Genomic DNA, 16412 nt, shown 5'->3' on the forward strand with positions numbered 1-16412 from the left:
AAGAGATAAGCCCTAAGAGCTAATATGTCCTTATAGCTTGAGTTTTGCTGTACATTTAGATTTAATTAGATTTATATCCTTTTTCCTTTGCCCCCTGAAGAACAACCTTAAGAGGTAGCCTGGACTGGCAGCCAGTGGCATCTGGAGCTGCTCCATTGCACTCAAGGAGCTTCCATAGCTAAAAGTGGGTTGACTCTGGGACTCCAATGTCACAGGCACATGCTAACAAGTTGCCTTGAATGCATGTTCATATAGAAGTATGCTTCATACTCAACAAGGAAAGGTGGCTCTTAATATTATACAGCCTTCGGTGTTGTAAAAGGGGCTCCAGTCTATGTAAGCAAGCTAAAGAATTTCCTTGTAAATGGTTATCTCAAAATTGCAAAAGGAATGAGGTTTTTCTTTTGATGTGAGCTTAAGTTAAATGTTTCTGAAAGTAAACTCATCCATCTCACTTCCTTGATGTTAAATTTTCACTTAAGAATTTTCTTGAATTATAAAATTTATTTATTTATTTATTTATTTTATTCGATTTATATACCGCCCTTTTCCCGAAGGACTCAGGGCAGTTTACATGTTTGAAGAATTCAAAGCTTGAGAGAAAAAGACCTTGAAAAGTTCCTTATTTTGTTCAGCTCTCCTCAGCCCCGTGATAAATTTTCTCTGGAAAGACATGGGTTGTTTTTTTTAAAAAAAGAAACGGACTTATAGCCTACCTTTCCTCCAGGAGCTCAAGGCAGGAGAAATGGCTCTCCCTCCTCCATCATAATTTAATGCTGCGTATTCCAGTTGCTATCAACTATTAACCATTATTAAAACACTATCATTGTTGGACCAGTTCATGTTGTCATAATTTTATATTACACAATCCATGCACTATTAAGAAATGTTTATTCTTAACCATTAGCAAGGACAATTACATTGCACGACATAAAACGGGTGTCAAACTGGCAGCTCGTGGGCCAGATGTGTCATGTGCAGGCCACGCCCACCCCAGTTCTCCAAGGGCAAAAAAGTCACAATATGACATGTCATGTGACACAATCGAGTTTTACACCTGGGGCATAAAAGAAGGAAAAGATGGCTAAAAGAGAAAAAGGTGACATCAGAAATTGTTACTGACTGGCCCTCTTCTGCAATTAACTCTTTCAGGGGTGTCAAACTGCCAGCCTGCAGGCCAGATGCATCATCTGGAAGCTGCACCCACCCCATTGCCTGCAATGGCAAAACCGTCCCGATATGTTGTGCGACGTCACATGACATTGTGTGTAAAGTCCATTCTGTACTGAAAGCTACTTTTGAAGCTCCTCACTTCAGTTACTTATATTATGGCTTTGGCTTTATTTGAAAGAGAGGAGAAAACACCAATTTTACTCTGCCATACAACCCTAGACAATGGATACCCTGTGGTTCTCTGAGGATATTTTTTTTCCGAATGGAAAGAGTTGGTTTTTTTCTCCCAAACTATATGTGGATAATTAAACAACTATGTTATAAGTAAATAGGTGCAAACAATCCAGATGTTGGGATATAGATGAAAATTCCATTCTTTCACAACCTGTGCGCTCACAGCATTTCTCATTTTTGTATATTGGGATTACGCACCATTTGGCACAGTCACTAAATCTGTATCTGGCAGCAAGATTAATCTTTTTATTTTATTAGGAGTTGTTAAACATGTTTATGCACTTTTGTAACTCACCTGGAAAACACAAAATAATAATGAAATTATTTTCATCAAAGTAGACTATAGTAGTAGCCGTCAGTAAGTTTTCAGAGCACTTTAAAAAATGTGAATTAAAATACTTTTGGGAACTAACCAGGTAGTTTATAACAAGTGCTCGGATTTTAATTCTCTTATTATTTCATCACTACTTCCCACAGTTTATTAATCCAAATCTCAGCTAAATGCTATTCTCTTACTAGTAACCATTTTACTAAAGCAGGGGTCTTCAAACTTGGCCCTTTTATGACTTGTGGACTTCAACTCCCAGAATTCCTCAGCCAGCTGGCTGAGGAATTCTGGGAGTTGAAGTCCACAAGTCATAAAAGGGCCAAGTTTGAAGACCCCTGTACTAAAGCAGCGTTTCCCAACCTTAGAAACTTGAAGATGCGTGGACTTCAACTCCCAGAATTCCCCAGCCAGCTACGCTGGCTGGGGAATTCTAGGAGTTGAAGTCCACGCATCTTCAAGTTCCTAAGGTTGGGAAACACTGTACTAAAGGATTACAATGTATCTTTCAAGCAATTGTTGCAAAGCAGCTATACGCTGGTCAAACGTGTCCCCAACCCCGCTTAAAATGAACACCAGCCTACAGAACCCTCCAAAATACCCGAAACTGCGCAAGCGCTTTACGGGGCCTTCGCGTCTAAAGCACGCGATTTCCGCAAAACAATGGCTGCCGAGGGTGCGCATGCGTGGAACGGCGGGGAGGTTGTTTCTCCAGAAAATAACGGCTGCTGACGTGCGCGGTCACCTGCGCGCATAAGTCTTCCCCGATTTAAGTGGCGGGAGCTTTCCCCCCTCGCTCAGGATGCCGCAGAAACCTGGGGAGGAGGAGGAGGAGCGAGAACGGGAGGACGCTGCTCGGCGTCTGTGCTCGGTAAACACGCGGGAGCCTTGCCAAGTTATTTTCTGCAACCGCACCCCCCGCTTGGTGAGCCCCGTCTGGCTGGACTTCGACGGGAAGCCGCGCCCCTATCCCACCCTGAAACCGGGCACCGGCCGCCGGATGTACAGCTACCTGGGTGGGTAGTTTGCGGAGGGCGCGCTGCGGGCTTGAAACGCTTTGCGCGGTGGGTTTATCCCAGGGGTAGGCAACCTCGGCTCTTTTATGACTCATGGACTTCAACTCCCAGAATTCCTGAGTCAGCTACGACTCAGGAATTCTGGGAGTTGAAGTCCATGAGTCATAAAAGAGCCGAGGTTGCCTACCCCTGGTTTATCCGGACGTGCGGATCGACGCCTTTCCGCTGTCGGGCTGTAAAACCTTGCAAAGGGTTAACTTTGCAAAAATGTTTATTGGGGAAGTCTTTCGCTTCCCCCGGAGCCGCTGGGGGAAGACTTAAGAGATGCCCGGTTCTCTCTCCCTGAGGCAACGGGTTGCAAGAAGCCGTGGGGTGATGCCGAAGTCATGAGGCAGGGGGTCTTCAAACTCGGCCCTTTTATGACTCATGGACTTCAACTCCCAGAATTCCTCAGCCAGCATGCCTGGCTGAGAAATTCTGGGAGTTGAAGTCCATGAGTCATAAAAGGGCCGAGTTTGAAGACCTCTGTCATGAGGTCTGCAGGATTAGCCTTTAAACAGGAAGGTCTTGTTTAAAAACAAGCTGGCTTTTTCGGTTGACTTCAGACTGCACGTTAAAAGCGCCCGCTGAGGAAACGTCTTTTCTCTCTGCTGAAAAGCTTAATAAAAGCGGCCTTCAGCTTTTGCAATGATACTGAACATGTCTAGAGACAATGGTGGCTTATAGCCCTGACCTGGTGGATTTCCCTTTTTTAAAAAAAAATCTTTCCCACTTGTGTTGTGAAGAAAATGCTACTCTTCCCCCCCCCCCCCAAAAAGGTCTATTTTTGAGTAGATGATGTTTCTCCTTTTAGGAGAAGCTGGCAGAGCTCCAGGCAATTTCAGCTTTTTAAAAAAAAAATAAAAAAGTCAGGAAAACAATACAAATGCAAAGCTTTTGCTTGTGTGTATCTTCTTATATTTCAGTGTCAATATAAAAATTGCCAGGACTACTTGCCGCATCAAAATTGATAAAAATAACCAACATGGCATAAAAACAGAAATAGCGTGCAGTATTTTATCAAAAATGGAAATAGAGCAATAGCAATTAGACTTATATACCACTTCACAGTGCTTTACAGCCCTCTTTAAGCGGTCTGTAGAGTCAGCATATTGCCCCCAATAGTCTGGGTCCTCATTTTACTGACCTCAGAAGGATGGAAGGCCAAGTCAACCTTGAGCCTGTGAGACTCAAAACTGCCAAACTGCTGGCAGTGGCAATCAGCAGAAGTAGCCTACAGTACCGCATTCTAACCACTGCACCACAGGCTCTTGAATCAAGGAAATTAAAGAAATAAACCCTGGGGTAATAATGGATAATAGTCTAATTAGCTGCCAAACAAAACACAGCCCTATAAAGAAGGAAGGGGCAAGCCACTTCTGAAAATGCTGCCAAGAAAACTACAGGGATTTGTCTAGACCAGGGGTAGGCAACCTCAGCTCTTTTATGACTCATGGACTTCAACTCCCAGAATTCCTGAGCCAGCATAGCTGACTCAGGAGTTCTGGGAGTTGAAGTCCATGAGTCATAAAAGAGCCGAGGTTGCCTACCCCTGGTCTAGACTCTAGGTCACCAGGAGTCAAGGTGACTTGAAAGAACACACATCACAAATATTAACTGTATCTGCATAGTTATTTGTGTGTCACTCTGTTTCTGACAATCCTCCCATTATACTGCTAATTGTCTCCCATTCCATAGAAGTCTTAATCTTTGTGAATTTTGCTAAACCCAATAAATTACAGACATTCCCTTCCAGCAATCTTTGTATCTACAAAAATATGTGACTTTTCAATATATGTATATAACTTGCTAGAAAATACTTATTTTCTTTTCTTTCTAGAGCATCTTTGGTTGTTCAGAGATTCCAAGTCAGGTGACAGTCTCCTTGTCAACCAGACAGAGCTGTTTGTAGCTACTCGCAATACAAATGGACAACCCATATTTGCAAATGTTACATTGCCAGGTAAAGTTACCAGTGAATATGTCAAATAAGATTACAGTATAGTTTTATTCTATTGTATAATGAAAAACAATGCAATTGCTAAATAGCAGTTTGGTTCTCTTCTTTTTGTCTGAAATAAGCAATGCCTGAAATTCTCTGAATTTCTGATGTTTCTCATTTTGAGGTTCATAACAACTGCACCAAACTTTTTTAGTCTTCCTTTTCCTCTCATCTCTTTCCTTCTTCCGTCATGTATTTCTTGTTCAGTCCTTCCTTTATTCTCTCTATATGACAAAATCATCCCAGTGTGCTACTTTGGATTCAATAAACATTCAGCATTCATTTTCACTCCATCTTGTTTTACAAGAATATAGTTACAGTTCTTAAGCATCTCATTCCCACTTCATTCAAATTTTATGTTTCTCCTGACATACTCAGCTTTCACTCCCATATAACAAAGTGGTCAGAACTACCCTTTTACACATAGCTTTCATTTCTTTCAACAAATATCCCTTATTTCAAGATAACACTGCCCATTACCTGCCTGTCAGCACTTGGACGTCTTAAAATTTGTCCATCTATTTTTTCCTGCTTTAATAAAACTGTCTACTGAGACAAATTCATCAACTTGTTCAAATTATTCACATTTATATATAACTAGCGATTATTCAGTCTGTTTTCTCAATCACAACTGTCTTGATTTTCAATAAATTACCTTCAGAACTAAAGACAATCTTTACCTTTTTTTACAATCTTGAAAACTGACCGCAAATCTATCAAGTTCTCAGCAAAAAACAAAGCAGTGTCTGCATGCAAAAGCACACATATGCTTACTTTTTTACAAGTTTCACATTTTTACAACATATACATTTCTGCATAAGAACAAACTGTTATGACCCAGGTGGTGAAGGCAAGGCAGGCCTCTAGAGAAACCTTTTGGCTCAGTCAAATACTCTTTAAGGCAATGGTCCCCAACCTTTCCATCTCCGCCGACTGGCATAGCGGTGGCAGCGATGGGGGAAGAGGATGTTTTTGCACATGTAACCGCCACTTGCATGAATGGAGCTTCGTGCACTCACCTGCTGCTTGCACAGTCCAGTTCCCAGTGGGCCACGGACCAGGTCCAGGCCGCAGACTAAGATTGGGGATCCCTGCCTTAGAGTCTTTGATTCATTAATAATCTGTTTCAAATCAAATGCTATTTCTTGTCACGGAGCCGTTAGATAAAAATCCGAAAGTGAGAATCTAAAAGTGGTAGAAGTCCAACATTTCTTCTAACAAATCTTTTTTCATTTATTTTCGTGAATTGTTATATCACAAGTAAATCTTCAGTCCTGTGAGCAGCTAAATACAATATTATTTAAAGTACTTTTATTATAGTTACGGTAGGAGAGCCAGTGTAGTTGTTAGGGTACCAGGCTAGAAACCAAGAGACACTGTTTTCTAGTCCCACCTTAGGCACAAAGCCAACTGGGATTACTTGGGGCAGTCACTCACTCTCAACCCTAGGAGGAAAGCAAAGGCAAACCACTTCTGAAATTTAGCCAAGAAAACTGCATGGACATGTCCAGGCAGATACCAGGAGTCAGTGCTGACTCAAAGGCACTGAAAAATAATAAGATGGGAGAAGTGCCTGTAAGGTGTTTCTGTAACGTTATAATTGTCTCGCTATCTGATATGCCATATGTTTTAGGTGTTTCCTACAATTTTTACATTTAAAATTATACACCTGAATAAGTAGGGGATGAAATTGAGGAAGTAGATAAATAATGTTTCTTAATCAGTATCTATAATTGTTGCTGTTTCCCTTTTTTTTAGACCATCATGGAGGGTTATGACTTTTGTTTTAATAGCTAATAAGAATATTTGATATTTAAGCTTGTTTCACATTAGTTTTGAATATCTTCAGCCAAGCATTACAAGTCCATTCTTCTCTCCATAGTATTCACTCTAAAGGAAAGATGTCTGCAAGTTATCCGCACATTAGTGCAACCAGGAAACTACAGGGAGTTAGACATTGTTCGTTCATTATATGAAGATCTAGAAGATTATCCAGACCTTCGGAAGGATCTTCAGCGGCTTTCTGTGGAAAGGCATAACCGATTGAGGAATGGAATCTCCGATCGACGTGAGGAGTCTTAAATGAGAAAGCTACTTGGGCTAATAAAGTGCTATGTACAAGAGGTATTAACTATTTTTTATGAATGGAAAAGATGACATCAACTTTCTGTTGTTTGTTACTTAGCTCTTGCTTGGCTTAGCCTATGTAGGTTATATGTTGACAACTATAGGAATGGACAATGAGTCAAAATGCCACCAGGCCATAGCTAAAAACAATTTTAAAAAATACAGAACATTAGGCAAAGTATGGAACTTTGCTTAGATATCATACAGGAGAAGATGAAGTGTTGCCAAAGCTGTTTTTTGGTGGCTCTTCACATATTTCAACTGCTGTTTTATTTTTATTATTTTATTGTAAAAACTGAACTGTGAACAAAATAATCTTCATATTTAAGAATAAATTACTATTAAATGTTCCACCCCTCTATATTTATCTTACAGATTGATTTTGAGGGACAAGAACATGAGGTTGTCTTTTTATTATTCTTACGTTTCCTATAGATTGTTGTTATTGCTGCAGATATCTGACATGAGTAGAAAAAGATGGGAATTCTGTGAATGAACGTAATGAAATAATGAATGTTAACTTCCCTCAGAGCAGGGAGTAAGCATTTTCTTAGCTAGAATTCTTCCCATTGCACTAACCCCAAATTCTGACAGCTGTATGGCAAAGACATAGTTTTATGATAAATCACAATTTAATCCTAATTCAAGTGTCACTCTAGTAATAAAAATGAATGAAATAAATATAAAAATAATAACTTCTACTTCTTTAATGTTCCAGCCAAGAGATCATGACCAAGTATTCGCTAAACAATAGGGAGACAACTTCCTGAATTTCCTATGCTTCCTCAGTTCCTTGCCTTACAGATTGCCCTTGACTTAGAACTGTCATTTAATGACAGTCCAGAATTAACAACGGCCTTGGAAAGGGTGCTTTGCAGCCCGTAAAGCACTTCTGGCCTTTGCAAACATTGCACCACCACCACCACCATAGTCACGTGATCCTGATCTGGGTGGTTGGCAAACTGTTCATATTTCTGACCAGGTTATTGCCAAGTGCCTTGCGATTATATGATTGGCATTTGCCATCTTCTCTGCCAGCTTTTCTAGAAGATCAATGGGGAAGCCAGCAGGGAAGGTTTGCAAGCTGCTGCCACTTGCCAAGAGGATTCCCTCTCATCTCTGAGAGCTGCCTCCCAAAAGAGCTGCAGAAATGGAGCTAAAACCCCGAAGACTTTGGCTCCATTCCTCTGTCCCGTTGAAAGATTTCCCTTTCATGTACAGAGGGGAGCCAGCCTCCAGAGACGAGAGGGAGCTGAAATCTAAGCAGAGAATGAAGAATCAAATTAGTAAGGAAAGAAGTGTGGGATGCCATAGGTCAGGGGTAGGCAACCTTGAGCCAGCAGGAATTCTGGGAGTTGAAGTCCACGAGTCATAAAAGAGCCAAGGTTGCCTACCCCTGCCATAGGTGGATGGGGGAAAACCCCTGTGCATGAGTGTCTCTTCTCGGGCAGCAAATTTTGCTTGGATTTTGGCAAGAAGGATTTTCAGCTCTTGACTGGAGCCTTTCTGGGTTGGGTCTCTTCCTTCCTCCTGAGGCACCTGGTGCTTCTTACCTGGGACTCCACTGTTTAATTACCACTGCTCAATTATTCCTATCCAAATTGTGGTTGTAGGTCAAGACTACATCGCATATTTCCAAAACTCCATTTTAATAACACTCTATAGCAGAGGCCCCCAACCTTTTGGGCACCAGGGACCGGTTCAGTGGAGAAAGGGCTTTCCCAGACTGGAGAGTGTGTGGTTTTGTGTGCTGCCTGCATCCCATGGATGGGGCTTTGCTTATTCGTTGGTTGTTCGTTGCTGGCCTGCTGCGGCCCGGTACCAGTCCACGGACCAGGGGTTGGGGATCCTTGTTCTACAGCATGCTGAGGTAGTATTCAGCGGCTTTATAAATATTTTTGTTTGAGGTTTAGCAGATGATACATGGAAACACTGTTGTCCAATTTTCCACAGTCTCTTCAATAAAGCTACTAAAAACTAGTTTTCAGAATTATTTTTGTTATTTGGTGTCAGCAAAGAGTGCTTTCACTATTCAATTGTAGACTGACAAGATGGAATAATTGACGTGAGACCCAATGTTTAGATATCATTTTTCAAGTAATGCATGTTTGCTAAATAATTTCATGTCCAAAACAGTTTCTAATTTGTATAATTTGTGTACATATGAATGTTGGGGCCTGGAATTTTGTGCAAATAAAATTCTTCTCCTGTTTTAAATCAGACAGCAAAAAAAAATCTTTATGAAAATGAGTCTATAATAGCTCAATTTTAGTAACTTAAATATTTACTTCTGTAACTGAGTTCTTAGAAGAAAACATGTTGTTAATGTGAAATTGGGCACATCATTACTTTTGTGTAATTCTATGTTTATTTGATATAGAGTGGTAATAGTTGTCCAGGCTGGCCTATTTGACTTCTATTTCTGAATTGTTAAGAATTGAATTTAATGTATATTTGACTATTTCTCAGCATTCCATATAATGCAGTTTATCTTTTTCTAAAACAAAAGAACTTTGAAGATATTAAAGCAGCTTGTTAATTGGATCTCTGTTTTTCTTTTCACTCCTGCCCCTTCAGTTTGTATAAGAATGTAAAGTATAGACTATGTTAATGCATATTAAGCCATTGTTTACAAAACTCATTAGCTGGATATGCATCATATGGTAAGCCACAAACAGACAAGTCATATTTTGTCTTGCCATGTTTTATGAAACCAAGCATAATGTTACTTTGGCTAGTTTCCTGCTAGATTCTTAAGCAACAGCAAGAAAGCAATTGTAGGAAAAATGATGAATAGACCACGATGTCATAACTGTTAACTCTAAGCAGCACTACTTAGATGACATAAATAACTTTTCAGATACATATTTTACATTAAGGATGGGCAATACGTGATGAAGCTGAAGCAACCACATTTTGCTTTGGTGCCCAGCTCCTGTCTTCAGTTTGAAAGAGTGGCTCCAAAAGGCCCCTCAGAGTTCATGACTGCCGGTGGATGTTATCGTCTTAAAAGATCCCTTCATTGTGCACCTACTTCTCAAAAGCACTTTATTTTAGGACAGGGATGTCCAACCGTGGCAACTTTAAGACTTGTAGACTTCAAGTCTCAGAAATCCCCAGCCAGCCATGAAGTCCTCAGGTCTTAAGAAATTGCCGGGGTTGGACACCCCTGCTTTTAAGCCCTGCATCTATCAGATATCAAAGGTATACTATTATGTCAGAGGTTTCCAGGATTTTTTGGAATGGGGGGGGCCAGTGCACATCTTTGGAACTTTGAGAGCATGTTATGGGCACGCTCATAAAATGCTCAGGACCATCATGGCTAGCAAAAATTGTTTATTTTAAACCACCCAATTATCAGAATCCGAAAGAAAATCGTATTTCTTCCCATGCTCCCTAGTCACTTTCTCTCCACTTTGTCATTAAAGGAAGGAATGCTAAAAAGTAAAAATCAAGGGAAGCAGGGAGTTTGATATAATAACAGGGGTGGGGTGGGGTGGGGTGTACATCGGTACCAATCCTTTGTAATGACATATCCAGAGGCATGCATCTAAAATAATCACACTGGCTTCCATGGTGTCTTTTCACCTAGTACATGGATTGGAACTATAATTTTATTGATTTTAAGTAGGAAAATGAAAGGCAGAAGCAAATGTGTAGAGGTTTATCAATTGTTTTAAAGTTTAATGCTGTTAATAAATAATTTGTAATCTTATATGAGTTTCACAAAAGAGAACAAGATTATATTATATTCCAATGGACATGGTTTTGGGCTTTGGTTTTTATGTACATACTTGTTTTTACCATTCCTACAAATGAGCTTTGGACACTGCACTTGGGAAATCGTTACAATAATAAACTTTTTTCAGATTCTTGCTGAGTGGGTGAAGGAGGCTGCAGGGGGGGGGGGAATGGAGATAGACATTCTGCTATATTAGTGAGTAACATAAAAAAGGAACAATTCAGCTAGCAGATAAATTTCCTAAGGCTGTTCCCTCCCTTGGATGGCTCTCTGCAGCTGGTATAAAAGGTATGATAGATTCTTTCTTTTCCATATAACTTGTTGGAACCAAATACTATTTTTCATGTTCTATGTCTTAGGGTGCATGCAGAAATTTTGCACTCTCTAAAGCAGGGGTGTCAAACTGCTGGCCCACAGGCCAGACACGTCATACAGAAACCACGCCCACCCCATTGCCAGCAATGGCAAAACAGTCCCGATAAGTTGCAGGATGTCACATGACGTCACGAGTTTGACATGTCTACTCTAAAGAATTCAAGATCCTAGGTATCCCAGGATTCCCACCCAATCTGCTTGTTGGGTTTCAAAACATTTTGAATTACCAATTCAGGCTCCCCTATTTCCTCATGACTTGATAATTGAGAACAATTGTGGGGTGTGTAGCTTGATATTTCTTGCAAATGTTGCTCATGAGCATGAACACTGATTTCTGTTGGCCGTACCTCCTCTATTGCCAAGCATATAAAATAAAATATCTACAGTAGCAGTTCTAAACTATAAAATGGTGGCTATCAGTCACTATTGGCTTTCCAGAAGAACTCGGTTTTCAAGAATTTCTGGAAAGCCAAAACATTTTTTGCAATGCAGTATGGAATATGCAAAATGGGTGCTATTCTGTGAAAACTCCTTGCAAGAACTGTCTAAAATGAACTTTTGGAATTTGTCAACAGACCATTGCTTCTATTTTTAGGGTGCAGTGGGAATGCAGATGTGTTTTGTGTCCTTCTAAGAGGCAAAGATACACAACACCAGATGTTTCAACTGACTCAAATGAAACATATACCTTTGGTTCCTCTTAATATAGGAGTGTCAAACTGCCGACCCATGGGCCAGATGCATCATAGCAAAACTGCGCCCACCCTATTGCTGGCAATGGCAAAAAAGTCGTGATATGTCGCGACATGTCACGTGAAATTGCAAGTTTGACACCCCTGATATAGAACAATGTAGTAATGAATTAAAACCTAATCCTATAGTACAAGCCCAAGAAGCAAAGGCTGCCAGCAATTCCTGGAGCTGAAAAATACTTTTAAATATGTACAGCTGGAAGATTTTGCATTGAGTTCTCCTTATCTTTAGAGCGCTGGTACTTCCCCTGGCATTGTAACTGACCATGTTTATTCCCAGCTTAGATGAACCATGATGAAGACCTTTCTTCCAACACTTGGATGTGAGCATATTGAGAGATTATTTATTTATTTATTTATTTATTTATTTTTATAAACCGCCCTTCTCCCGAGGGACTCGGGGCGGTGTACAGAGGAAGGAATGTATACAGATTGAACAATAAAAATAATAAAAAACAATAGTGAAAACAAACTGGGACCCCAACGCTATCATGCCAGGCCGGACTGCTGGAACAGGAAAGTTTTTAAGTCGCGTCGGAAGGTACGGAGGTCGGGGGCCATCCGGATTTCAGTTGGTAAGCTGTTCCAGAGGGCTGGCGCACCCACTGAGAATGTCCTCCCCCTGGGGGCCACCAGCCGACATTCCTTGAGCGGTGGCACCCTGAGGAGGCCCTCTCTGTGGGAGCGCACAGGACGGTGGGGTGCTGACATTGGCAGAAGGTGCTCCCGTAGGTAGTCCGGACCCATGCCATGTAGGGCTTTGTATGTCATTGTTAGCACCTTGAACTTCACACGGAAGGCAACCGGAAGCCAGTGCAGCGCACGGAGGAGAGGTGTGATATGGGAGTATCGGGAGGCTCCCAAGAGTGTCCGTGCCGCTGCACTTTGCACCAGTTGAAGCTTCCGAGTGGATCTCAAGGGCAGCCCCATGTAGAGAGCGTTACAATAGTCTAGGCGAGAGGTCACAAGGGCATGGGTGACTGTACGTAAGGAATCCAGGTCCAGATAAGGCCGTAGTTGGCGAACTAGTCGAACCCGGGGGAAGGCCCCCTTGGTCACAGCTCCTATGTGGTCTTCCAGGGAGAGCTGCGAGTCTAGGAGGACACCCAGGTTGCGGGCCCTATCAACAGGGGGTAGTAACTTGTCCCCGATGTTAAGCAATGGGACGTTCTGAATATCCTGGCTTGCCGGTACGTACAGCCATTCAGTCTTGTCCGGGTTCAGTTGAAGCCTGTTTCTCCCCATCCATTCCCGGACCGCTTTCAGGCAGCGGGACATCACGTCTAGGGCATCACTGATATTGTTTGGAGTTGAGATAAAAAGCTGGGTGTCATCAGCATACTGATGGTACCCTACTCCAAAACTGCGAATGATCTCACCCAGCGGTTTCATGTAGATGTTGAACAGGAGAGGCGAGAGGACCGACCCCTGAGGGACTCCGCAAGCGAGAGGCCTCGGGGTCGACCTCTGTCCCCCTGTCAGCACTGATTATGGGCAGAAAGTCATTCCATTTCAGAAATCAAGGCTCGTTGATAACTCATTTACCAGAGAACAGGGCAATCCCTGCAACCGGAGGCCCAGCAACACCCAGCAGGAAGGAAATACATTTAAACTGTCCAGGAAAAATTTCTTCTCTGCCCTAAAAAAAGCCACTGTCCCCACTCCTTCACACTGCAATTTCAGCTGACTCTGCTGAACTTTGTAGCTCGATTTCTTGCTGCTATCACACAAAGATCATTGTCAATAATCTTGCCATTTTTTAAAAAAAATGGGCAAAATATCAAGAGTCACCAGAGTCGCTTGTTGAAATGGGCAGTTATAGAAATCAAATAAAATTTTGAATAGTAATTGCTGGGTGTTTTTAAGGGCAGGAGCAAAATCTTAGCCAGGAAAGTCACCAGTTGCTGCCTATGGAATGCTAAAAGAGGGAGTAGTATCCTTTGAGAAAACAACAGGCTTAGTCCAATTCCAGATGCAGAGTAAGGACACTGCATGAGGGCAGCAGAATTTAGGTTGACACAACTTCCTCTTGGAGGAAAGAACAGTTTGTTCCCTTTTTTGCCCATCACTAGCATTAAAATCTTACATCTGAAAATTTTTTGCCTGCCACAGACAGAATTGGATGATGCAATATCCTTGTTGTGAACATGGCAGGGCTACATAAATTTGCATAGATAGTTGTCAACCATCAATGGATAAACGTAACCCCAATCCATGCAACGGGGGAGGAAGCATGTCACATAATAAGCAGATGTGGTTGATCGATTTGCAAAACTCACTGGGGCCAAAAACGTGGAAGAACCAAACCTTCATTAAAATACCCCCTGGGTGAGCTCTAAATCTGTCCGTGATGTTTTTCCATCTGTTAGAAGAAAATTCTTGCTCTGTTCTGAGCTGGGTCAACGAGCACAGGATACCTGCTTGAAGTGGAAGTATAATTTATTCCACAGCAATGCAAACGCTCAGTGGTTGAAGGTGACCACCTTTCGAAAAGCAAAGTTTGAAAATATTTATAGACAAGTTTAGGCTTTGTTAGTACAGCATGCAAATGTAATTTGCTTGGAGGGAGGACTGAGCCAAGTCTGGTGGGAAGGAAGTGCCATTTCCTTACCCTATGGAGTCAGATAATCTTACATATCTCTTGTGTGTACTAGCTGTGGGCCCCAATTTGGGGAATCATTTAGCATTTATATATAAAGGATTTTGGCTTCTTAAGGGGCTTTTGGTTTTTGTCTTGTTGATATCAGCTTACTTCCTTGTGTAAGAGGCTCTTAATAAATTTCAGCTTAAGTATCAATATAGTCTGAAAAGCTTAAGGGGTCTTTTTGTTTTACTGTTTTAAGCTTCACTAATAGCTCCAGGGGGTAGCTAGGGGTCAATGTGGGTCTAGTATTGTGGAGGCTTTCACTTTTTCACATATCTATTTGCATAATTCAAAAAATTAGATATTTCTATAAGAAACTTGCAGTCTGCCTCAGCCTTACTGTCCTCGTTTCAGTTTCTCCGTTATCAAAGTGGAATGTAAGTGATGTTCAGAGCCCAGAGAATGTTATTTAGAAATATTAGGTGGTAGCCTTTTCCCTGGGTCAACTATACCTTTTTGTTCGCGTCTACTAAAAAATATTGTATGTCCCTTTCCTGTAAGTCACGGGCGTCAAACTGCCAGCCTGCGGGCCAGATGCGTCATGCTAAAACTGTGCCCACCTCATTGCCGGCATTGGGAAAAAGTCACAATACATCACATGTCACATGATGTTGCAAGTTGGACACCCCTGGTGTAACTGAAGCATCCTCCCCCAGTGTTTATGGAGATTCTGTCATCCAGATCATAATCGTCCCAAAGATGCTTTTTCACGAGGCAACTAGACTTTCTTGGTTTTTCTTTTTCTTTCATCCAAGAAGCTTCTTTAGCTCTGACTGGATGATAGGAGAATGGAAGGTGTTATATCTTCGGTTCTTTAGGCATTAAGCAAGACGAAGTGTTGAAACAGGAAACAAGTTTATTAACTCAGAACAGACGCAGCCCTAATGGCTGCTGCACAGCTATTTATACGGTTAGCCTCTAGGCAGCAACCAATAGGTTTAAAGTAACAGTTTCCCACCCAAAACCTAATTATCAGCCTGGGGACAGCAAGTCTGGCTTTCAATAAGTTACATAACACAGAAATCTAGGTCAGACATTAAGCAAGTGAACAGACATTAAGCAAGTGATTTTAAAAAGTTGTGGCCAATACATTACAGGATTTATACTCCTTGCAGACAGCTGTTCATTTGCATTCTTTAGAGTCAGTGATGCCACCTGGAGGTTTATCTGTGTCATTAGGGCAGACGTGTCAAACTCGCGACGTCACATGACGTCGTGTGACGTATTGGAGCTTTTTCTACATTGCCGGCAATGGGGTGGGCGCGGCTTCCAGATGACGCGTCCAGCCCACGGGCTGGCAGTTTGACACCCCTGCATTAGGGTCACCTGAGTAGTGCAAATGGACATGGAGCCTTGGAACTGTTGAAAGGACTGGAGATAGATATCGGATCCCTCCCCGTGTTGAGAGAGGACTATTCAGTTTTGACATAGATGGCCTCTTTGACCCCCTCTTTCAAACCAGCAGCCCTCTCTGTCCAAAATGTGGACTTTGCTGTCCTCGAAAGAGTGGCCTTTGTCTTTTAAATGCAGATGGACAGCTGAATTTTGCCCTGATGGGTTTGTTCTCCTGTGTTGTGCCATCCTCCCCCAAATTCTGGTCCCACGAAAGTGTTTACCGCTGCCTGCCTGCTGCCGCCACCACTTTTCCTTTCAGGGCCTCGCCTCCTTTTCCCCCCAATAAGTGACCTCAATCAAAACTTCCCCTGAGGTGTTGCAACGCCCCATTTTGCTAAAAGCCAAAGGCTCTTGCGCAGGGGTCTTCAAACGTGGCCCTTTTATGACTTGTGGACTTCAACTCCCAGAATTCCTCAGCCAGCTTCGCTGGCTGAGGAATTCTGGAAGTTGAAGTCCACAAGTCATAAAAGGGCCAAGTTTGAAGACCCCTGTAATAAATAAATAAATAAACCTTCATTGTCAAAGTACAACATGTGTACATTGAGATTAGCTGAGCCTCCCCCCCCCGTGCTCTCTCCCCCCCAACAC

The 16412-nt window shown here is 42.0% G+C and overlaps 1 protein-coding gene across 2 annotated transcripts; it reads left to right on the forward strand.

Moving 5' to 3' along the window:
* Positions 1 to 2409: 2409 nt before the first annotated feature.
* VHL (von Hippel-Lindau tumor suppressor) lies at positions 2410 to 9460 on the forward strand. 2 transcript variants are annotated; one of them, XR_014491348.1, is made up of 4 exons: positions 2410 to 2748; positions 4628 to 4750; positions 6672 to 8216; positions 8302 to 9460. XR_014491348.1 is itself a non-coding variant. In XM_083353820.1 (3 exons), the coding sequence occupies exons 1-3, from the start codon at positions 2535 to 2537 to the stop codon at positions 6869 to 6871; spliced, it is 537 nt and encodes a 178-aa protein (XP_083209946.1). In that variant the 5' UTR covers positions 2410 to 2534; the 3' UTR covers positions 6872 to 9460. The 2 variants fall into 2 exon arrangements, 1 of the variants encoding a protein (XP_083209946.1); XM_083353820.1 differs by having other exon boundaries at positions 6672 to 9460.
* The last annotated feature ends 6952 nt before the right edge of the window (positions 9461 to 16412 follow it).

This window comes from Vipera ursinii, assembly GCF_947247035.1.
Source record: "Vipera ursinii genome assembly, chromosome: 2".
Taxonomy (NCBI): domain Eukaryota; kingdom Metazoa; phylum Chordata; class Lepidosauria; order Squamata; family Viperidae; genus Vipera; species Vipera ursinii.

What these genes read in the sequence shown, in the direction of transcription:
- VHL (XM_083353820.1), top strand. Translation starts at nt 2,535, where the DNA reads ATGCCGCAGAAACCTGGGGAGGAGGAGGAGGAGCGAGAACGGGAGGAC. An exon ending in CCGGATGTACAGCTACCTGG is followed by an intron (nt 2,749 to 4,627) that starts GTGGGTAGTTTG and finishes TTTTCTTTCTAG; the next exon opens with AGCATCTTTGGTTGTTCAGA. An exon ending in TGCAAATGTTACATTGCCAG is followed by an intron (nt 4,751 to 6,671) that starts GTAAAGTTACCA and finishes TTCTCTCCATAG; the next exon opens with TATTCACTCTAAAGGAAAGA.